The sequence below is a fragment of the Ictidomys tridecemlineatus genome, chromosome 4 (genome assembly GCF_052094955.1).
Source record: "Ictidomys tridecemlineatus isolate mIctTri1 chromosome 4, mIctTri1.hap1, whole genome shotgun sequence".
NCBI classification, from domain to species: Eukaryota; Metazoa; Chordata; class Mammalia; order Rodentia; family Sciuridae; genus Ictidomys; species Ictidomys tridecemlineatus.
The window spans coordinates 73,972,676-73,997,069 of NC_135480.1; the positions used below are offsets into that span (position 1 = coordinate 73,972,676).

The 24,394-nt window shown below is 35.6% G+C and overlaps 1 protein-coding gene across 8 annotated transcripts in view; it reads left to right on the forward strand.

The window, feature by feature from the left end:
* The first annotated feature begins 4,865 nt into the window (after positions 1 to 4,865).
* The window catches only part of Tmem135 (transmembrane protein 135), a 236,719-nt gene continuing 217,190 nt past the window's right edge, over positions 4,866 to 24,394 (forward strand). For 3 of the 8 annotated variants that reach the window (XM_078046836.1, XM_078046839.1, XM_078046840.1), the window contains exon 1: positions 4,867 to 5,224. In XM_078046836.1, coding sequence (XP_077902962.1) covers positions 5,084 to 5,224 — 141 coding nt within the window. In that variant the 5' untranslated portion in view covers positions 4,867 to 5,083. Of the gene's footprint in view, positions 5,225 to 23,650; positions 23,688 to 24,394 lie in introns of all 8 variants that reach the window. The other 5 variants (XM_078046832.1, XM_078046834.1, XM_078046837.1 and 2 more) reach the window with 3 other exon arrangements.

The following is a 24,394-nucleotide window of genomic DNA, read 5'->3' on the forward strand; positions in this document are numbered from 1 at the left end:
ATGGTTGTATAATCTGGGGATGTGCATAAGAGAAACTTCAGGGCTGATGAAAAGTCTCTGTTTCTATTTGAATAGTAATTTTAGGAAATGAAAGGAAAAGAAAAAAATCAGTCTGTACACTTACATTTTGTGTTTGCTACTGTGCACAACAACTAAAAAATTATGCATGCACACAAAAAGATCAAGCAAGGAAAAAAAAAAGAGTGACCCATTAAAGGTCAATAAAAGATGGAGGCCTTATACTGGAATCACTATTTAGAGGAAAGTTGCCTAGAAGAGCTGACCAAACTTCTTTGAACTTAATGTAAACAAAAAAATAATCCTTTCTTATCTTAAGCTCTCTGAGATTTAGGGTGCATTTAGTATCTCAGTACAGCCTAACCTTTCTTGGCTAATATTCTGTTCCTATCCTACAATCTGTCAGGGCTGGTTTTGGCAGTACATCAAGGGAGACTCTCTCTCACAGACTAAGTGACACAAAAAACAAATATATAATGAATGCCTAAATCGCAATGTCAATTCAGTAAGTGACAAGGAGGAAAAAAATCCACAGTTCTCATAAACTTGAGTATCTGGTACCATGATCTAGTTCCCCTTTCCCACTTCAGACAGACCAGCCTGGGAATTCAAACCATAAGGAAAATCTGTTTAATGCACCTGATCTCAGAGTATTACATTCGTCAAATGTTTAGCTGGGCGTGGTGGCACATGCCTGTAATCCCAGATGAGGGAGGCTGAGGCAGGAAGACCTCAAGTTTAAAGCCAGCCTCAGCAATTTAGTGAGACCTAAGCAATTCAGTGAGACCCTATCTCTAAATAAAAATACAAAGAAGAGTTGAGAATGTGGTTAATTCCCCCTGGGTTCAATCCCCAGTACTTAAAAAAAAAAAAAAAAATTAAGGACATCCTTCCAAGAAAGCCCAAAACTCTGTTACATAATGGTGATAGTCAGTAAGTCTAGAATATGGTGGTCCTTGGGTGATAGTTCTCACACAAGTCTTGCCTGAATTGTCCCAGTGGTTCTTCCTTCCTCCTCCTCCTCCTCTTCCTCTTCCTCCTCCTCTTCCTTCTCCTTCTTCTTCTTCTTTTCTTTATTATAATTCCTTCAGCACACTTCTTCTTTAGACAGGTTATTGAAAAAGTCTGACTTTTTAGACAGATGTAGCTGGCTTCTGAGGCACTCTTTTTATACATCTCCTCTTACCTATTTTGATTTTAATTTTTTCCTCTAAAATAATAATCAAGAACATCAAATAAAGACACTGAAAATTCTATGAAGTATACTTGAATATTTTATAAGATTATTTGAGATGATTTTGTGCAACCCTTGAAGGCTTGAAGTGAAGAAATTATTATCAGAGGCTAGAGAAAAAGGGATCTTTGTTATGTAGTAGAAAAAAGTTTGCTAACATTGTTGCCTGCTGAAATGTGGAAAAGAAAACATATCTAATAAACTGGCACATTTGGTTAAGAAAATTTCCAGGTACAATATTGAAAATGCCAACTGATTTTTTAAATATTATGTATGATTAAATATAGAGAAATGATACAAAAGAAACCATTCACTTTTAAAGCATAATTTGGATAAAATATCAAGAATTTAGGATCTTTGGGTTAAAAAATAACTCATTTTTATTCCCAGCCTCTACATTGTAAAAGATTCTGAAATTAATGCATTACTTTAAGGACAAATTTAAATCCAGGATATAGCTCTAAGACCCTTTGTTAAGACTTGAAAAATTTAAAACTGTTCTTCCTAGAACCTTTAGTCACACAAGAGGCTTTCTGAGTATATCAAAGGCATTTTCATAAGATTCTTGGCTCTAAACCAAAAATAGAAAATGTATGTCTCAGAGATTTATGGGTGTGGCTGCTTTCTAATGATGTGTATTATAATTTGATATATAAGAAGTCCCTAAATTTTAAAGAGAATTGTATCAGCAGAGGTACTGCCTGTTTGGATTGGAAGGGCATATCTTTCAATACACCAGCTTTCAATGTTTATGTCATAAACATTTATATTTACATCTTAAAAACTGAATAGAATGTTTTAAATGAGATGAGGTATGAAAAAACCCTAAAGTTATATTGTAACAAAAGAGTCTCATATGTAGCTATTTTGAAAAGTTTGTCTATTTTCAACAAAGGGAATATGTTGAATGTTAGTGGGATTAAGTGTTATACTGAAGTATGAGTAATAGTTTTACTGTGCTTGTAACTGGTAGAAATTTCTACAATGGTTGCATGTAGATCTGAACAAATACAGTATTATGAAATCTTCTGCCTATGATCTTAAGAACTCTTCATTCTTTTTCAATGATATCTTCAAAGCCAGAGTATTACAAGAGCAACAAATTTTTGCTTAGCATCTCTTCAAACTTCAAATCCACTACACATTGACAGATTTGTTTCTTTCTCTCATTGTACATCTTTGGAGAAACCCTTTTATTCACCTTGTTGATGAACTCTAAGACTTTTTTTTCTTAATTTAAAGAAGAAACAATGAAGGTCCAAGATAGTATCTAGTGAATCCACTGTCATAGCCAGTATTAAAGAATAAGTGGGCTATGTAGATTAATGTTGAATGTTACCCTTAAACTTAATGGTGGCATGATGAGATGTCTTTCTTTTGAAAAATAGCCTGATATTATGTATTATATTATATATCATAAAAATAAATTCACAGATGTAAACTACTGGTTTACTGAAAACTGCTCTATTTTCCTGTTCTCGGAAGGATCCTTAGAGTTTTCTTGAAATTGACTCTTTGCTACTCAATTTATCAGCACTGCCATCTTTGGCATCATTGACAACAATAATTCTGCTCTTTTCAGATTAAGTTTCCAGTCTCCATTTAACACTTTATTAAAAGAAAACTCCTGCTTTTAATTATAATTTTAAAATTTCCTTAATTATTGGTGTATATTTGCTATACTCATATTTTCAGTCCTGAGAATTGAACCCAGGGCTTTAGGCAAGCTCTTTGCTACTGAGACCCTACCCCTATACCTAAAATGCTATTTTTACAGTACTTAACATCCCAACATTGCTTGTATTTGACATTTTACTTTAAATGCCTGTCATGAGTCTTGGAGATGATGTGTAGTGCACTTTATTTCTTCTAATTTAAATGTAGGATATTATTTGTCATTTTATTATGGACCATCAGGTTTTCAGAAATGCATTATTGAATTGATTATCAAAGTTAAGTAACATAAAACTTCATTGCTATTCCTGTAATTCCTAGGACAAGTTCATGCTACATGCTTCTAATCCTCTCAATTTTTGAATTGGAAATCTTTAAAATAAATGAATTATCTTGTTCATATTCTGCCATTGTATATTGGTTTTATTGTTGCATCTGGTCCTGAGGAAGATCATGGACTTCGAAGAGGAGGTGATAACTGCATGGTTCTTAAGGCTGCCTCTCATGGGAAGGGAAAGTATGCTTATTGGTGAGAAGAATAATGTGCTTAGGTGTTTAGGTAGTTGGAGCCATAGAACTATGGCAGACTCTGATAGTTGCCAGAATATCTCCATTTTTCTCAGTAACAAACCCCAAAATGTTAGTTGTGCATTTGTTTCATCAATAAAAACTACTACTTTGGCCATGGGATGTTTGGATATATTGAGAATTTTCTTAAAAAGAAGTTTGTCTTTTCCCCTTTCTCTGATCTTTCTGGCTAGCATTTAGATGTCATGCCAGGTGATGTGGTCATTTTATAAGTCAGGGTGGAAATCACAAGTTACAGTTGGCAGAGCAACTTGTTGGAAAGAGTTTGGGACTTCTGATGGCTGTGGAGCCACCATCTTAGCCCAGCACCACCTATGTTTACCTGAGAGAGACACTTTTATCTTTTTGCCATTACTTGGGGCTTTTCATCTGATTTCTCCTCTTTTATTTCCTTCAAACAACTTATTTTATCTTATCTGGTTCAGTTTTCTTGCATATTGTCTTACTTCTTCCTCTAGAATAAAGGTTTCATCTTGTTTACATCTGTCTCTCCAGGATTTGGAATAGTGTTTAGAAATAGTAAAGGCTTAGAAAATATTTGTAGAATAAATGAAGATTAGATTAGAAGGGACCGCTCTAAAGGTAGTAAGTTCCAGCTTAAGAAACTGTAGAATTTAGAATTCTAAAGAAACTGGAAGTTATTACAGATGAGGAAACTGATGTGACGCTTAGGCCACGCAGGTCCCTTGTCATGTCAATCCGTTGTTTTTCAAGCTGTCTATCCAGATGAGTTCTAACACATCTCTACTATTGATTGATAAGCACCCATCAAAGATGCTGTAGATAGGATTGCTTGGTGGTTTAGGATTTGCAGAGGATGACCTATTGCCCTTTCCCCACAGGTAGGTGTAGGAACATTGCAAACAGATTTTTCAAGCCTTCCCACGCACCTGTGAGCTTAGAAAGCCCAGCAGGTAGTCTTAGCAATTATTACCTGGCACTGTCTGGAGGGAACTGGCAGTTTTGCAGAGGATGTTTATCCCAGGTGTTCCTCTGGCAAATCTCTCTACCAACTCCCAACAAAGTCATGTAATCTCTTTGTTCCACTACCCTCAGCGTAACTTGGCCGGGCTCTGAGAGGACAGAGACTGAGTACGATTTAATCAATTAACCTACTATGGTGCTCCCGTCAGCGCAGCTACACTCCAGCGAGGGGGTAGGGAGGCTGGCGCGTCTATCAACAGCGCTCCCAGCACAGGAAGCGCGCGCTCTCCGAGGAAGGCCCTCACATCCCCCGCTCCCGGGCCAGGGCCCGGCTCCGGGGACAGCGCACACCACGGCAGCGAGAGCGCGCCCCGGCGGAGGCCTGGCGGAGGCCCGCCGCAGGGAGCGCGCACGCTTCGCCTCTCCCCGCCTCCCCTGTGCGTGCCCCGCCCCCTCGAGCTGCTATACGCCGATCGCCCAACATCCGAGGACTTTGGCCCAGAGTAACCCAGCTCGCGTGACCTTTACCCTCCATTCCGCACCTCTATCTGCCCGCCCCGCGAGAGGGCGGCGGTTGGGCGCCCGCGCCGCTCGGTCCCGAGCCCCAGCTGTCCCCCTCCCGGCCCCTCCGCGCTTCTCCTCGTCATGGCGGCCCTCAGCAAGTCCATCCCTCATAACTGCTACGAGATCGGCCACACTTGGCACCCTTCCTGCCGGGTCTCCTTCCTGCAGGTCACTTGGGGCGCCCTGGAGGAGTCCCTGAAGATCTATGCCCCCCTGTACTTGGTGAGACCCGCCAGCCTCTCCCCCAGATGGAGTTTAGTGTGGAGGATGGGCCGGGGTTTCAGTCGGCGTCCCTGAGGGGCGCTGGGGGACTCGCCTGCTGTTGGTCTCTCTTTTGGAAAGGTCTGACAGCTTTGGGTGGGTTTAAGGCTGCGGGGAGGTCCTACCGGGCGGATGTCCCAACTTCTACGCGGGAGAAGGGGGAGGGGAATTAGAGGTTGAGCTGTCACCGAAAAGCCTGTTGCTGGGAAGAAGATGGGCACCCAACTTTTAGGATTAAGTGTAGGACATTTAAAATCCTGAATCCAGGGACCTGCGTTATTTTCCCTCTCTGCGTTATTTTGCCTTGTGATGGAGAGGTGTTTGTAGGTCAGCGAGGCAATGAGAATGAATGCCTTCAATCTTTCCTCATATATATATATATTAAATGAAAGAGGGCATATTTCACCTTAAGACCCTGTAGTCACAGATCTTGTCTCAGTTTGTGATGACAGGATTGTGACTTGAGGGTTTTGCAAGTGTTTTTGCAAGTTCACAAAAAAGACTCCTTGTTTGAGATTTTGTGTGATGATTTAAAAAGTCTAGCGTTTGAATCAGTGAAGATGATTAGGAGATTTGATTTTTGTCATCTAGGTCATTTTATTATACAATTTTATACGTAGGGCAATTAATAGAGAATATTTGGAAATATGTGTACATAACACTGAGAATTGTTAAAGATGTTTTGTTCTTAAATGTTACCAGCATCTTTTCTTCAATAACTTCATCCTGGTATTAAAGATTTATTACTGTGTCCACTGAAGTTTATTGTCTCATTTTTTTGCCTGTAGAGTCTGTGTCCTAAGAAGGCAGAGATTTTTTTTTGTAAGTTTCCTAAAAGTTTTATTCAATATTAAATGGATGATCAAGTATTTCTTCTCACTGAAGTCAGAATACCCTAATGTGCCTGAAAGTGTGTCACGGCTCTGTTTTTATTATAACTTGAAAAGTCTGATTAGTATTACAGAGATAATACATGATAAGATGGTGACTTTCTCTGAAGTTGAAGGAGTCAGTTTCATTTTTATGGTGTAGATTGGTGTTTCTCAAATTTTAATGTATTAGGAATCCCCTAAGGATCATGTTAAAATGGGGGCTCTTAGTCAGTAGGTCTGCATTTCTAAGGAGATCCCAGCTAATGTTGATACTGGAAGGATCACTTTAAATAGTAAGTATGGGCCAATAATAAACTTATTAGGAGTGAGAAATTTCTTTCTTGATTTGCTTTGGCAAAGATTCATGCTTATCTGCCTTTCCGTATGAATTGTGGCCAGTCTATGGTTCCAATTTTTTTTTTTTCTTTTAGTGTTGGGGGTTAAACCCAGGGCCTTGTTCATGCTAGACAGGTGTTCTACTGCTAAGCTATACCCAAAGCCCCAGATTTTTTTTTTTTTTTAGTGGAACATCTGTAAACATTGAGTTCTTGATATATAGAACTATACAAAATGATTATTCTTGGGCTAGGGATATAGCTTAATGATAGAGCATTTGCCTAGCATGTGCAAGACCCTGAGTTCCATCCCCACACCACACACGTAAAAGACTTTTTCTGATCTCAGAAGATTGTGAACTAGGTGGAAAGAGAGTTTATGCTATGGAATTTCTCCCCCTGTAAATCCAGCACTTACTTTCCTTTGTTTGTTTATTCATTCATTCAACAAGCATTTTTTAAAAATATCTTTAGCCTAGACAATTTATTGATTATATTCTGTAATAGGAAAGTTTGGGAGAGAAACTGGAATATAGCCTCCCTTCCTAGCAAGGTATGGTGGGTGGGTAGGAATTGGGAAAAGTGTTGTGTTTAATCTCCAACTGGATTAAGTATTTCTAGAGGATAAATTTTCCATCTCATGTGGCCTTGTAGCTTTTACAGTGTATTTCAAACAGTGTAGTTTTAACTTTGGGTTTTTACTTATCAGTGGTTGTGAAATAAAATTAGGGGGTACTTACTAGCATTTTACTTTAAATGAAATAGAAGAGATTAGAAAATTTTAGAGTGCATTGCTGGTACTAAAGTTAAGCATTATTTCATAACAGACTTGTTTCAGTTATATATGTATTGTGTGGGTAGAGCTACTTAGAATATATAGCAATAGTATGCCCTTTGTAAGTGTGGGTTAGTTGTTGATTAAATGTGTATCCCTATGTGCCAAGATGCAAGGTGATATGGTGGGGAGAAACTGGGCTTTTAAAAGGGATCAAGGATATCTGGATTTGAATTTTAGTTACCTTCTGTTTGATTCTGTGCTTGTTACTTTTATATTTCTTGTGAGAATGAAATGAAATAACACTGATATACTGCATATTTTCTAATTTATAATACATCTTAAATAGTCATGTAGGAGTGAATTTCACTGGTTAGCTCAGGAAGCCTTCTTGGAGGAAGAGGAGTTTAACTTGGGCCTTTAAGTTAAATGTGGACAGACATTGATTCATATAGTAAATATTCAGAGTGCCTTTAATTTTTTTTTTGTAATTATTAGAGACTGAACCCAGGAACACTCTACCACTCAGATACATTTTTATTTTTTGGTTCCAGGAATTGAACCCATGGGTACTTTACCACTGAGCTAAGTTTCCAGGCTCTTTTTAAAAATTTTTAAAAAATTTGAGACAGGGTCTCACTAAGTTGTTGAGGGCCTTACTAAGTTGCTGATGCTGACCTGGAACCTGTGATCCTCTATCTCAGCCTCCTGAGTAGATGGGATTACAGGCGTGTACTACCATAACTTTTTGGAATGCTTATTCTTAATGGAACAGAGGTAAAAACACAAATTGAGGCAGAAATCTAAGTGGATTTTTTGTAAGAGCAGCAATATGTCCATTGTCTAAACAACTTTGGGTGCAGAAGTTATGATTGATGACTTCTATTTATTGAACACTTAAGTGGTTAGTCCTTCATATATTTTATTTAATCCTTGTACAACCCCATTCTTATTATCTATTATCCTCATTTCATAGATAAGAAAACAAAGTTAGAGAAGTAAAGTGATTTACAAGATTTAGAGCTAGTAAGGAAAAAAGGGACAGGATTCATTTGTTTTTTCTTACTGAAAGGTCAGAGAAAAGGAGATATTGAGAGATTTTTTTGAGCCAAGGGATTACAAGTACAAATGTACTTTGAGATGATGAATTTGGGTAGGTGGATTCGAAAGATATTGAGGAATTAATGCAGTATTTACCAAAGCAGTAGAAAGAGTCAGGTTCCTGTAGACTCTCACCTTGCAATTTATTATCAATGTGAATTTAGGAAAATTACTTCATGTCTGTGTATCTTAATTTCCTTGCTTTGAAGAAGATAATTGTACTAATGTTTGGAGGCTTTTATAGGGACTTAAATGGGATAGTAGTGTGTAGGAATAGCTGACACATATTAGGGCCTTAATAAAATGGTGTTATTTTTGAAATATTGCATTAGTCATTATCTCTATCTCCATCTCCTGTTAGAACAATTAGTTTTTATTAAGAACCAGCATAGTACTTCAGTAAGTACATGATAAGTGTCTGAGTGGGCACAGGTATGAATGAAGAAACACATGACTAATGCAGAAGTGAGGAGACACTGGGCAGGTTGGCAGAGCAAATGATAAAACAGTTCTAGAGTCACTTCATGGAAGAAAGAACAGTACATATAGACTGAGGACACTGAGGCAACATGAGTATATTTAATATTTCTAGGATTTCAAGTTGGTCTGATTGGTGCATTTGCTATCATTGATAGATACAGAGAAGTCCTGAAGGGAAGCTAGTTTGGGGCAAGATTTTTCTGGAGCCTATAAAATGGGTCTTATCGGCTTATTATTATGTATTATGCTACATGGATTCTTCTCATTCCTATCATATTTACTCTCTTATTCTATGCATCTGTTCTTATGCTTATATTTTCATTTTTTTATCTACAACTGTTCTTGATATTTACTATCTGCTTAAAACATTTCAAAATGTAGATGTACTGTTCTTTTTAATAATGAACATTTTGTGTTTTTACAGTTTGTAAAAAACATTAATCCTCATTCATCAATTCACTCTTGTCGTTTTTTAAAAAAGATTCCTACATATTTTGTAACATAGTATACCAAAAATGTATTTAGGAATTATATTTTATTTCTTGGATGTTAGTTATTGCCACGTATTCAAAGAAAGTGGTACCCTTCACCATATACATACACTTGAAATAGTTGTTAAACTGTAGTGCCCTTGTTTTTTGTGGGGAATTTAGAATGCAAAATTGCCCATGTGAATTCTATGCTGTTCAAGGCACTTAGGTGCCTTTCCTATTCAGAAGGAAAACTTGTTCACTAATTTCCCAGGTAATTTTTGATGTTTCTTAATTATTTTTTTCCCAGGTGGCTTTCTTTAGGACTTCCAGATTAGGGTAATAGCATTTACTCTTAGCTGAATCCAAAGTACAGAGATTCTTTTGCATTTTTGGGAAAGGACGATTTAAACATTTGTATTTTCATTCACCTTTAGGTGTGTATGTTCTTCTTGAGAGTATGAAAATATTTGCTCAATATCTACTCCTTGTGAGCCATATACTCTTGCAAATCTGTTGTTACAATTTAACAAATCTGTTAGATTATAAAGGATTAGTTCATTACCTCTAGGCCTTGAATAAACATTTAAGCAAGAGTTAGAATTCCTAGTTGTGAAAATTTGAAAACCACTGAGGAAATCACATATGATATGGACTGAGTTTTTTAAGGCAGTGGTTAACAGGTTTTCTAGAGAGAAACAAGAGCAGCAATGAGACTGTTTTGATTTGGATCTGGAATGTCCCCCAAATGCTCATGTATTGAAGAGTTGGTTCCCAATGCAGTTATGTTCAGAAATGGGGCTATTAGGAAATGATTGAGTCATGAGGGCTTTAACGTCATCAGTGGATTAATCCATCAATATAGTGATAATTTGAATAGATGATTCGGAGGTGCTAGAAACTGTAGTAGGTGGGACCTAGTTGAAATGAGCCAGTCCTTGGGAGCATGTTTTTGGGGACTATAACTTGTCCCCCACCCTCACCACTCCCATTCTCCCTCTTTACTTCCCAGTGACCAGAAGATGAGCAGCTTTGCTCCACCATACCTTCCCAGCCATGATTCTTTTTGTCTTACCTCAAGCCCAAAGCAATGTAACCTGTTGACCTTGGACTAGACCTTCTAAAACTATAAGTCAAACTAAATTTTTCCTTCTCTAAGTTGTCTTTCTCAAGTATTTTATCACAGCAACACAAAGCTAACACAGATTTTTAAAATTTTTTGTTAATAGGCATTTGCTTTTTTTTTTTTGCTTAAAAAAAAAAAAGAAACCCTAGAGTCATTAAACAATGGCAACTTCTGAGAATCACTGTCTGGATTATCTGACCTTTGATTGGTCAATGAAATTGTAAATCTGTGCCTAATCCCCATTTAATTTTGCTTGAGGCCTTGTTTAAGGGGTGTAAATTAGGGCTCATTTTTTCTCTGTCTTCAATAAACAAATGATTTTTACTTGGTTTGTCATTATTCCATAAGAGATGGAAGAAAGTCATTTGATCTTTTTTCTTTTAAATGAGAAATTAAAAGATGAATTTGATTCATTAATGTGCCCTTTTGACTTTGTTGAACTTTTTATATGTGACTTCTTGTTATTCTTTGGCTGTTCTCTGTTGAGTACAAAGTACGAGTTCCAGCACATCACTTCTAGTTGAGAGCTGAGAGTTTACTATTACAGTAAATACTTTTTTTTCATTGATTTTATTTTTTAAATACATGACAGCAGAATGCATTACAATTCTTATTACACATATAGAGCACAATTTTTCATATCTCTGTATATAAAGTATGTTCATACCAATTCATGTCTTCATATATGTTCTTTGGATAAAGATGTCCATCACATTCCACCTACCCCCTCTATTCCCTTCCCAACCTGTAGTAAAGACAATTCACCCTTTTGTCTAATAGCTTTGAGAATAGATGGCCAAATCTGGTTTACCATTATTTGCCCCTTTAGTTATCATAGGTTGGAACTAAAAATTAATATATATTTGAAGTTAGGTTCTAAAACACATTAGAAAATAGTTTCTAAATAATTATGTGCCAATACCATGCATGTTTCTGAATCAGTAGATTTTCATTAAATCTTTTGTTTGATTTAAAAAAGTTTAAAAGAACTTCACATCCTTAGTATTTTTCAGTGTTGAGCTAGGTGATATTTAGGGAAGGGGAGTTAATTAAAGTGACTATTATTAGTTGCATAATTTGTACAGTACAGTGAGTGTGAAATATGTTTATATCCCCAAGGACTATACTGAATACAAGGTCATACTTATGAGAGGTTGATGCTTTGATGATTAAGGGTCTTATATTCTAGGTTAGTCTAATTATCAAAGTACAGTACTGTATTAAAGATTTGTTTGAATTCCAGTTGACCCTAGTTCAAACTTTTAAATTGCCTTTTGATTCATTACTAATCTTGACTTGCTTGCTCCTCATTGATATACTCCAAAAGAGTGTTCAGATTAAGATTCGTGGTTATTTTTTTCCTTCATAAAATATGAAATGAATCTGTTTCATCTTAGATTTATGAAACAGAAATATAGTATTTCTTTATAAGCCCAATTAATTAGTAAATCAAATTAGTATTATAAATTGATATTATAAATCTTATAAATTCCTTTCCTCATAATTTTACCTTAAGAGACTCAGTAATTGAAATGAAGGAATTCAGATTTGAACTAACTTTTCTTATAGGACCATTGACAAATATTCAGTGAATTGGACCTTAAAGAATTTTGTGTGAGGGAAAAAAAAAGTATCAGGGAATAAGTGCTAGATCAGGTATCATCAGATATGAGCAGATTCCTTTTATAAGAATGCCAGCTTTTCTTTGCTTTTAATTTATTACCAGTAAGTCTTTTGATTCATGACCTTTATCAGTTTATTCTAGTTTCTTGATTCTAGATAGCTCTTTGGGATTTGAATTGTAATTAATCTACTTTGGAGGCTTCCTTAAAACATTATATATCTTTTAACAGTGATGAAGGAAGTTTGTCCTGATCGGCCTTGGTACCATTTTTTTTTTCAACTTACATCTCTCAAGCACAGGAAGAGCTGAATTAACCAGGACCAGCCTGAAGTTCTGCCTGTACCATGGCTTCATTTGGAGGCCAGGGAGTGTATTGTAATGTTCATCTCTTTTCACTTTCTTTTCTAAGTTCATTTATCAAATATTAAAGACTACCTACAATAAGACAGAAATACAGGGTTAGAGAGAACATGGAAATTATAGTTAATGGGAGACAATAAACACAAAAATTATACAACTGTGAAAAATTCTAGTAAGAAAGGAGATGTATAGGGTGTAAGTAGGTGTGTTATAAGAGGACATATTCTAGCGTGGAGGCTTTGGGAAGCCTTTCCCAAGGAACTGATATAGTGATTATATGACTATATATTAAGTGAATATATATATCTATATACCAAATGTTTATGGCACAAAATATATCCTTTAGCATAAGGAACTTGAGAGAAGTAAGAAGAAATTAAACTATAGAAATAAAGTTTATGTGACAATTTTTAAATCCAATACCTAGCCAAGATTTTGATTTCTTTCCCTTCAAATTTGGCCTTGCCTTATACTTGAAGCCAAAGACAGCAAGAAAAGATTATCCTAGATCCATACAAATAATTTGGTTAACAAATACTTTTTGTTAACTTTTGGTTGACATTTGGTTTTCGCAAATGGAGGCTTCTTTCTAATGAAATTTATATTTTAAATTGTAGTAGAATATTTCAGTTATAAGTATTAGAAAACTACTTTGAATAATTTCTTTTTGTCTATTCATTTAAAGGTAGATCAAGGTGTAAGAAGTTAAACATCTTTTGTAAACTTCTTTTTCTGTACTCTTTTTTTCTCTGTGGTTAACTTATGGTTAAAGTTTTTTTTTTTTTTCGATTTAGGTAGTTGGTCAGTGTTATACTATCAAAAATAGTTGAGTTTGATATCTATTGACTACTTGATAGACTAATAATTAGACTTCAGTATGAGTGAATTGAAGTGTAATTTGAGAAGGGTTTGTCTTTTGTTAATAGAATTTTTATATCAACAAATAGTTGGTACTTTTAAATCAAGATAGCCCCCTTATCTGTGACTTCTCTTTCTCAAATTGTCCTTACTTCCTGGGCTTGGCTTGAGCTCTTAGTTTGCTTGAGTTCTGTTTTATGAATTCAGTTCACTCATTTAATCAGTTCATTATTCCCAGTATTCTTATTGGAGAAGCTAATATATAAACATGCATACTTTCTATTTTTCATCTGAATGAAGTTCTTCAATTAAAAAGTTTATTATTAATTTTTTTCATTAATTAAGGTATTTCATACAAGAGCCCATGATATTTTTAGTTACATATGCAGAAGATGTCAGGGTAAAAATAAATGTTTTGGTTAGATTTATACTGAGTTAAATTGCTAAAGTTCAAGTGACAGGAATGTGTTTTCAAGCTTGTCCCTACATTACCCAAAATATTATAGAATTATTCAGTTTAGAACATGGGTTTAATGTATGCAGAGCTCATTCTGAATCTTATTCTTAATGATATTTAGTCTCAAATTGTATCTTATGTACATTTTCAGGTTTCACTTTAAACCTTAACGTTTATATAAATTTGTAAGTGTAGGAGAGTAAGGATATTATAGGTAAGGTGTAAGCTTAATGATTATTATTAAAGCTTGATGGCATGATTTTCATTATAGGGAAGCTTTATGGTAAATAGTGAATGAAAACTTTTGAAGATTTGCTTGTGTCCTTTTCCATAAAGTATTAACAAGCTGCCCTAGTTTTTTTTTTTTTTTTTTTAAATAAGCTGGTTGCTTGTATCTGATGAGGCAGCATGGTGTAGTGCGTTGGGTTTTAATTCCTAGATCCAAGTTTTTATTTTGCTCTGGGATATATAGTATGGTTCCTTTCTTTATAAATAGATGTTAGTCTTGTCTTACCTACCTCGTATTTGCTGTGGGAATCATTAGATAGAGCTATGTAAAAGCCTTGAAAACTGTAAAATGATATATAAATACTAGTCCATGATACTTGGTTTCCTGTCATTTTCTTTTAGATAATAAATTTGACTTTTGTAGTTTATACTTTGAAACATAAAAATGTAGGGGCAGTTTAGGTATAGTATATTAGGGTTCTGGAGTGAAGAGTAACAGAGGTGTGTGTGTGTGTGTGTGTACCGTTGACATTCTGTATCTGCAGGTTCTGTATCTGTGGATTCAATGAACTGTGAATTGAAAATACAGCCATATGCTGCATAAGATATTTTGGTCAACAAAGATCTATATTCTGAAAGTATATTTCATATAGCATAAGTGTGTAGTAGGCTGTACAATTTAGGCTTGTGTAGGTATACTTTGTATGTATACTCTGATGTTTGTGCAATGATGGGAATCATGTAATGTTACAGTTCTCAGAACATACTCCCATCATTAAGTGACACATAGCTGTATTGGAAAAAAATAGTCAGTGATGAACATGTAGCCTGTTTTCCTTGGTGCTAATCCCTTAAAAATACAGTATAATAGCTATTTACGTAGTATTTATACTGTAGGGAATGTAATCTAGAGATGATTGAATAATTGTCTATTAATCTAGAGATTATTAAAAGTATATAGGAGAATGTACATAGATTATATGCAAATATTTTGCCATTTTATAGGAAACGTGGTGGATTTTGATATCAGTGAATGGTTCGGGATTCAATCCCCTATGAATACAGAAGGATGACTATTATCTATATAAAATAAGGAATGGGCTCATAATTAGGAAGGCTATGAAGGACCTACATCTGCACTTGGCAAGCTGGAGACACATGAGGGTGTGTAGTTCTAGTACAAGTCTGAAAGCCTCAGGAGACCCAGTGGTGTAATTGCTCCTCTGAAAGCCAGAGGCTCTAGGCCCAACAAAGGCTGATGTTTTAGTAATTCTAAAGAAGACCAATCAACTCAAGAAATCAGGCCAGAGGAGTTCCCTCGCCGCCGCCCCCCCCCCCCAGATCTTAAGTGGATTGACCCGTCCACATTAAGGAGGGGCAATCTCCTGTCCTCAGTCTATCAATTCAAATATTAATCTTCACCAGAAATAACCTCATAGACACACTCAGAATAATGTTTTATCAAATGTCTGGGCAGGCCTTGTTCTAGTCAAGTTGATGCATAAAATTAAGTTTTTTGATTAATCAAGTCACTTTCAATATATAGTTATTTGTGGAAATAAAGTAATTCTACCTTTATTATGCTAATATTTTTTAAATCAAGATCTTATTTTTAGCTGGTATATACCTGTAATTCTAGTTCCTTGGGAGGCTGAAGCAGGAGAGTTGCAAGTTTGAGGTCAGACTGAGTAACTTGAGTGGGACCCTATTTTAAAATAAAAAAGGGCAGGCGGTATAGCTCAGAGGTTGAGTGTCCCTGGATTCAATACTCAATGCTGGAGAAAAATATTATTTAAAAAAATACAGATATCTTCTGACTATAGATAAATATCTTTTTTTAGTTTTCTTTATTAAAGTTCTGTTTTTATTTTGAATCTGTTGGTGCTATAAAAATGTGGCTTAGTTTTGATTCTCATGAAGACAATTGAACTATTCTGAATAAAACATTGTATGTTTTTCTTGACCATAAAACAATTAAGTTATTTTTTAGCTCTGCCTCAATGTGACTTAAATAACTGATGAGAAAAACTTGGAGGAGGAAGAGTTTATTTGGGCTCATGGTTTCAGAGATTCAGCCCATGGTCTTGGTCAAGATCTGGCAAAACATCATGGTGGAAGAGCATGGCAGAGGAAAACTGCTCTGGAAGGAGAGAGAGAGGTGGGGAGGGAGGGAGAGAGAAGGGGGGAGGGAGGGAAAGAGTGAGAGGCTGGAGGGGAGGGAGAGGGAGATATCTAGTCACTAGGGACAAAATATAAACCCCAAAGGCATGCCCCCAGTGACCTACTTCCTTCGGCCATACCCTGCCTGCCTATGATTACCACTTAGTATAGAAGTCCTTTCAAATTTTTAATCTATGAAATGGGTTAATCCATTGATTAGATCACAGTTCTCATGATCTAATCATTTCACCTTTGAACATTCCTACATTGTCTCACAATGAGTTTTTAGAACACTAGTCGTATCCAAACCACAAGAGTTATAATGAGCACTTTTAATTTATATTAATTCTTTTATAAGAGAAATGGAGAGGAAACATAACTGCATAATTGAGTTTTTTATAGTTCTTTTAAATTTTTTTTGTAGTTGTAGATGGACAGAATGCCTTTATTTTATTTGTTTATTTGTATGTGGTGCCAAGGATCAAACCCAGTGTCTTCCACATACTAGGCAAGTGCTCTGCCACTGAACTACAGCCCTAGCCCTTTATAGTTCTTCTAATTACCGTTTATTTTTTTCAGACATTTGATTACCAAAGACAGAAATCTTTTAAACATTTAATAAATAAAGGAGCACAACACAAAAAGGAATTGGATTTGCAGCAGGGAGTAATTATTGCAGAGTGAAGGAATTTTATAAGTGCCTATTATGTGTTAGTTATGCTGCTAAATATTTTGTTATCTCATTTAAAAGTACTAAGATCTTAGAGAAGGAAGGAAAGAGCAAAGTTAACAGATACACAGCTTATTGTTTTTATTCTTTTGGGATCTGTTCTTTTTACTTGCTGACTCAGGGCTGTGAACATTGTGTTTCCTCCTTTCATCTTTAGTTCTTATAGATTGGGAATAAAATTTTTAGCCCAGGAATCATCATGTGCCTTACTTAATGTATTCCAGTTTACTTCATTGAGATAGATATATATATGTTTCTGAATAATTAGTTATTATATAATCTTTGTTGTATTTTCCCTATATTTTTATGTTTTTCTTTCAGTGGAGGCAACCTGAATTTTTGTAGGAAATTATGCACTATAGAAAAGGCTATTTTTCCTTGTTTAGGATATATTAGATTTCAACATGAAGTTTTAGTTTATAAGAGCCACTTGCTTGACTTCAGTCCCTGCTCTGCTGTTTATTAGTTTTGTAGTAATGTTGGGCAACTTAATCTCTTTGCTCTCATTTTCTTTCTCTAAAATGGAGATAATAATCATGCTCATAGAATTTTTTTTTCTACCTGCAGTGCTGGGGATTGGACCCAAGTCTGCATGCATGTCAGGCATGTGCTTTACCATTCAGCTACATGCCCAGCCCTCATCTCATAGAATATTATGAAGATTAAGCGAGTTGACATATATGGTTTTTAGGACAGTGCCTGGCAAATAGTGCTATGTAAGGTTTTTTAAATGAAATATAAATTGTTTGGTAATTAAATACTTAAAAACATTGTGTTAGCTTTGTTTTACTCTAACAAAATACCTGCGATAATCCAAATTAAAAAAGAAGAAAGATTTATTTTGGCTCACAGATTTGGAGGTTTCAGTCCATGGCTGGTAAGCCCTTTGTTTTGGGCCTGTGGTGAGCAGGACATTATGGTGTTGAGTACATGGTGCAGCAAAATGTTCACTTCATTTTGTCTGGGAAGGAAAAGAGAAAGGAAGAGGAGGGCTGGGGTCCCAATATTCCCTTCAAGAGCATACCCCAGTGAGCTAACTTTCCAGTTTTCTGTGTTAACTTTGTATTACTGTAACAAAATACCTGGGATAACCAGCTTAGAGGAAGAAAGGATTTAGTTTGGCTTCCAGTTTTTCAGGTCTCAGTTTATGGTTTCTTTGCTCTTTTGTTTTTGGGTATTTGACAAAGAGTATGGTGGAGAGTGTGTGGTGGAGAAAGCTGTTCACCTCATGGTAGCTAGCAAATAGAGAGGAAGTGAGAGACTAGGGCCTTAATACTCCCTTTGAAGGCATGCCCCAAATGACCTAATGTTCTGCCACTAGGCACTACCTCTTAAAGCTTCTTCCTCCCAATGGCACCAACGGTTGGGAACCAAACCTTTAACACATAGGCCTTTAGAGGACATTTAAGATCCAAACTCTTATTCTGTTCCTGGCATCCAAAGGCTCATAACCATCTCGCCACGCAAAATGTATTCAGTTCATCTTTAAGAGTTCTCAAAGACTTAACATTTTTAGCATTGCTCAAAAGTCCATGTCCAAAATTTCCTCTGAGACTCAAGGCAAATTTAGCTGTGAGCCCTTATGAATGTCAAAAATATTGCATTCTTCTAAGATATGATTGTAAGCATTCCCATTCTGAAAAGGAGGAATAGGGGCATAGAAAGTAGGGAACAGACTAAAGTAGGACAAAAGCTCAATAGGCAAACATTAAATCCTTTCTCCATGTCTGGCATCTAGGGCACACTGTGATGGGATATGAACTCCCAAGGGCTTGAGCAATCTCACCCCTATGCCCTTGCTGGCTACGGCCCACTTGGCTGACTTTGTATGCTGCTTACAGCGACTCATGGCAGGCATTCTACATTCATGGTATCTCTTTATTTCTTGGTCTCCACTGCAGCTTTGGCTTCATTTTCACAGCTCTATACATCATCCTGTCAGGTGCTATGTACAGGCATGCTGTCTTGCTCCTTCCTTTGAAATCTCATTAGAAGTCTCCATGACCTCATAACTCTTACATTCTTTGTGCCTATAAAACCAGCCTCATGTGAATGATATCATCATCTACCACCAGCGTCTTCCATGAGCTCAGACTGTACCTATACCCACTGGTTCTTGAACCACAGCTGCAGTATCCTCTGCTTCCCTTGACAGCTACTCATGGAGGAGTCCCAAGTCAGTCCCAGGATAGCAGGGTATATCAGGGACCTCTTCTAAAGTTGTTAGAACATTTGCACATTTACATCTTTGATTCTGCCCTGGGTAGGATCTTGTGATTCTTGAGATGCCCCCAAGGCATTTTTTCCATTTTCTCCTGTGTGAGGTACTTGGTTTCCTTTTGATGGTTCTAATCTCTTTTTGTACTTTCTTGGTAGCACCAAGAAAGTACAAAAATATACTAAAATATACTCCTTTTCTCACTAAGCTGTGAAATTTTCAAATCTTTCCATTCTGCTTTTTGTTCCTGATTCTTATTATAAATCTCACTAAAAGCATCCAGCAGTATCCATACTGGTACCCAAAGTCTGTGGCCTTAAAATTTGCTCTTCTAGATAAAAAATAGTTGATCACCTTTAAATTCAGCCTCTCTTTTAAACTTTCAGGGTATGGGCATAATGCAACCATTTAATTTAATTTATTTTTTTTAAAGTTGTAGATGGACATATTTTTTAAAATTTATTTTTATGTGGTGCTGAGGATTGAACCCAGTGCCTCACACATCCGAGGTGGGTGCTCTACCACTGAGCTACAACCCCAGCCCTATTTTATTTTATTTTATTGGCTCTGGTGTAACAGGGATATCCTTAGTCCAATTCCTAATTGAGTTCTTATTTCTTTCTGAAACCATCCACATTTTTTTTTATTGTCCATTTTTCTATCAGCACTCTTACTTTTGAGCTGTCATCAGAATTATCTGTTAAACTTCACTTATAGCATTCTAGGATTTCTCTAGCTCACTCCTCCAAACTTTTACAAATTCCTCTTGTAAATGTATTTGAAAGACTTCTCCACATCATCTCAGGTGTAGTTACAGCAACAACTCCAATTCTTGGCACAACTTTTTTGTGTAGATTAGCTTTGCTTTATTATAACAAAATTTCTGAGACAATCAGCTTACAAAGAGTAAAGATTTGTTTTGACTTACAATTCTGGGGGTTTGACCCTGGAAGGTTGACCCTGTTGCTTTTGGACCTTTGGTAAGATTATACATCATGGTAGGAACATGCGGCAGAAGAAGCTGCTCATTTTGTGATAGCCAGGAAATTAAAAAAAAGGGAGATAGGAAGAGGCTTGATTCCTACTATTTCCTTCAAGGGCATGCCCTTAATGATCTAAGACTTTCAACTAGTCTTGTTTCTACCATCTGCTGGGCATGATGGTACATGCTTATATTCCCAGTGACTCTGTAATCCTAGTGACTTAGAAGGCTAAGCAGGAAGATTGCAAGTTCAAGGCCAGCCTGGGAAATTTAGCAAAATAGCATAAAAAGGGCTGGGGATGTAGCTCAGTGGTAGAGTGCCCCTGGGTTCAATCCCTAGTACTGTGGGGTAAAAAAAAATTTTTTCCACCACCTGCTAAATAATGCTATGGACTGGGGACCAAGCTTTTAACATAGTCTCTGTGGGGACATTTAAGATTCAAACTATATATAGTATATACATAAATTGAGTTTGCTGTTTTCCTTAAAGTAGTTGATTTCACTCAATAAGGGGCAGTTTTACGTCCTGTGAGATGTTTAGCAATGTCTGGGAGATATTTTTTGGTTGTCATTATGGGGATGCTATTGACATCTAAAATTAGAGGCTAGCGATGTTGCTAAATATACTTTAATGTATAGCACCGCTCCCTTTCTTATCCCTGAAACAATAAATTATCTGGTCTCAAATGTCAGTAATGCTGAGGTTGAAAGACCCTGCTTTAAGCAAGTCATTATTTGCTAGTGATTATTTTAAAAAATTAAATAGGCACAACATAAAATATACTCTGTGAGCTATTTTAATTTCCAGAGAAACTAGATTTTTAGATTCTCTAGAAATGAAGTCTTTTAGAAGAGTTTAATGATCAAACTCTATTAGTTTACAGTTTGATACTAATAAGGCTAAGATAATGGGTTAGCCCCTTTGAGAGCCAATTATCTTTGCTCTAGCCCATGGCCAAGCAATCTCAATAGTAGGAAATTATCTCTATGGAAAATGTGTGGTATTAATCTCATGGGAAATAGACAAGGTAATAACAATGGAGTATAAAGGACTAAGATGAAATGCGTATGTTTCTTATAGATGTTTAATAGTGGTATTCTTGTAAAGGGAAACTTTCATCCAGGTGCAATGTTGTACACCTGTAGTCCTGGCTTCTTCAGAAGCTGAGGCTGGAGGGTCACTTTACAACAGGAGTTCATGGCCAGTTTAGGCACCAGAGTGAGACCCTGTGCTGTCCCCCCACATTAAAGCAGGGGAGATACTTTTAAATTGGGGGTCTGTCCTTATAATTTTGTATCAGTCATCATTCTATAGACATTGTATTAGATTGGTATCCATACTTGACAGTCATGAGCTATGCTTAATGCTGCCTGTTTCTGTGTTTTTTCTTTTTAAATGAGACCATTATAATTATACATAGTAGTTGGGTTAATCCTGATGAAATCATACATGCAACAATTTAATTTCATGTTGTCCCCCTACTTTTCATCTCTCTTCCCCTTCCTCTACTGTTCTTCCTTTCACTTATCTATTTATTTGTTTTTGATTAGTTCTTTTTACTCATATATAAAGGTGAATTTTCTTGTGGTATATTTATGTATGTACATAATATAATTTTTTAATAATTCACTCTGCATTTCTTCCCCATTCCTGTCCCTCTTCTCTCCCTCTTGATCTCCTTCTTCACTACTGGTATTTTCTAAATCTTTATGGTAACCAATCATCATCCTTCCCTCCTTCTTTCCTTATTTAACTCTAGCTTCCCACATATGAAGAGAAAAATTCAATCTTTGATTTTTCTGACTGCCTTATTTCTCTTAGCAGAATGGTCTCCATTTCTATCCATTTACTAGCAAATGCCGTAATTTCATTATTTATGGGTAAATAAAACTCAATTTTGTAAAAATATAATCCATTCATCTATTGAACCAATAATTTAGCTTTTGTGAATTGTGCTGCTATAAACATGGAGGCTGTATTGCTATAGTATGCTGATTTTAGTTCTTTTGGATAAATACAAAGGAGTGGGACAGGTGGGTTATATGGTAGTTCCATTTCTAGTTTTTTGAGGACTCTACCTACTACTCCTTTCCAGAGTGGTTGTGGTAGTCTGCAGTCCCACTAAGAATGTAAAAGTGTGCCTTTTCTCCTACATCCTTGCTGGCATTTATTATTGTGTTCTTGATCATTGCCATTCTGACTGGAGTGAGATGAAATCTCAGTGTACTTTTGATTTGCATTTCGCTAATTGCTAATGATGTTGAATATTTTTTCATATATTTTTTGGCCATTTGTGTTTCTTCTTTTGAGAAGTTTATGTTTAGTTCTTTTGTCCATTAATTGATTGTGTTATTTGTTTTTTTGGTGGTAAGTTTTTCTCTTTATATATTCTGGGTGTTAATCCCCTGTTGGATGAGTAGCTCTGCCTCTGATTTTTGACCTATGCTTGGAACACTGTGAAAATATTTGTTAATGTTTTAGATACTTTGATGTTTATAATTTTGGAGTATAGGTCTGAGATCTATCTCAGATTAACTTTTGTGTATTATATGAGGCTCAGAACAAAGTTAACTTTTCCATACAGATATCTAATTCCTACAGTATCATTTCTTTTTTTTTAAATGTGTAATTTTAGAAGTGTAGTAAAGGAGTCCCTTGTATGATTCAATTTAACCTCTTTAGTTAAGAAATGAGGAAATTGAAATCTCAAGAGTATCTAAGCAAGAATTTTTCATAGAAAAAGGTTAAGAGGTTAAAAATAAAATATTTAAGGTTTAAAATCAAATATTTTCCTAGCACCATAAAAAAATCAAATCTCCAAATTATTTTGTATTATGTCCTTCTGATATTTTATTCCCTATTCACATTATTTTGTATAATAATAATCATGACTTTCACACACTTATTCCTGTCTCCCTGATATTATAAATTAGAACATATGTGGCTAGTTTTTTGTTGATGTGACTAAAATATCTAACAAGAACAATTTAGTGGAGGAAAAGTTTATTTTGGCTCACAGTTTCAGAGGTTCAATTTATGGTTGATCAATTCAATTGCTTTGGGCCTGAGGTAAGGTAAAACATCATGGCAAAAAGGCCTGGTGGAGAAAAGCTCCTTAGATCATGCCAGTCCAGAAGAAGAGAAAGAGGGAGGAGCTAAGGGATAGTATAATCCCAAGGTCCTGTCTCCTAAGATGTACTTCTTCCAGCCATATCTCATCTGCCTATCACCTAGCAATCCATTCAGATGATTAATTCTTAAAATGGATGAATCCACTAATTAGGTTACAGCTCCCATAATCTTAAGCATTTTACCTCCTGCATTAACACAGGAGCTTTAGCGGGACATGTTATATCCAAACCATAACAATACGTTTTTTGTAGGAAGTATGGAATATAGTCAAAGCAAAAAGGCAACAAAACAAAACAAACAAAACAAAAGCAAAAGCAGTAAACCTCCAGCCCCCCACAGAAAATTAAAAATAATCTCTTTTCCATCATTCAGTGATAACTAATTCATAACATCCTAATATTTGTCCTATATATTCATTATAAATTATTGTTTTGTAGTCTGTCTTTTGACATTACATATTTTGATTTTATTTTTCTAGGATATTAAATAGTTTTCCAAAACAAGACTATATTAATGTAAGTAAATAAATGTGGGTGTGTATTTTACCTATAGTTGTATGGTGTACCTTATTTTTAGCTAAATCTTTATGTATGTTTAAATAAATTATAAGGAATTAATATGGAATTATTTAGCATATGAACATTACAAAGTCTTTAATATAAAATGTGATATTTCTGAAGGTGTCTGATTATCTGATTATGCTTTTATACATGAGGAAAGGGCTTTTATTATTAGCTATCACAACTACTAGAATGTTTGGTTAGATCAGTGCTTCTGAACCTTTTTCACATTGTTGCATGGTTTGGTATACTTAGAAAACTATAATAATGGGTGGCATGCTGAGAAAACTGAGGTGGTGATCACCCTGTTTTGTACCCCCATCTTGGCTTAGCAATTTACAGTGCTGAGAAGATTAGTTTTTTAGCCACTGGTAAACCTTATTGTAAGCTCTGGGTTAGAACACAGTGATCATGTTTTGTATAATATATTCCCTGTATCTTGCAATAGACCATAACTTTTTCCTAACAATATTGTAAATATGTAACATCTATCAACTTTACTGTTAATAGACATTTAGGTTGTTGTAGTATTTATAATTACATATGGTATTATGAATATATCTTTTGGTAGAAATAAGCACTATTGCTTTTGGGTATTTTTTCCAGAAATACAATTGCTGGGTCCTACAATAGATAGATAAACACTTATTTTCATTAGATAC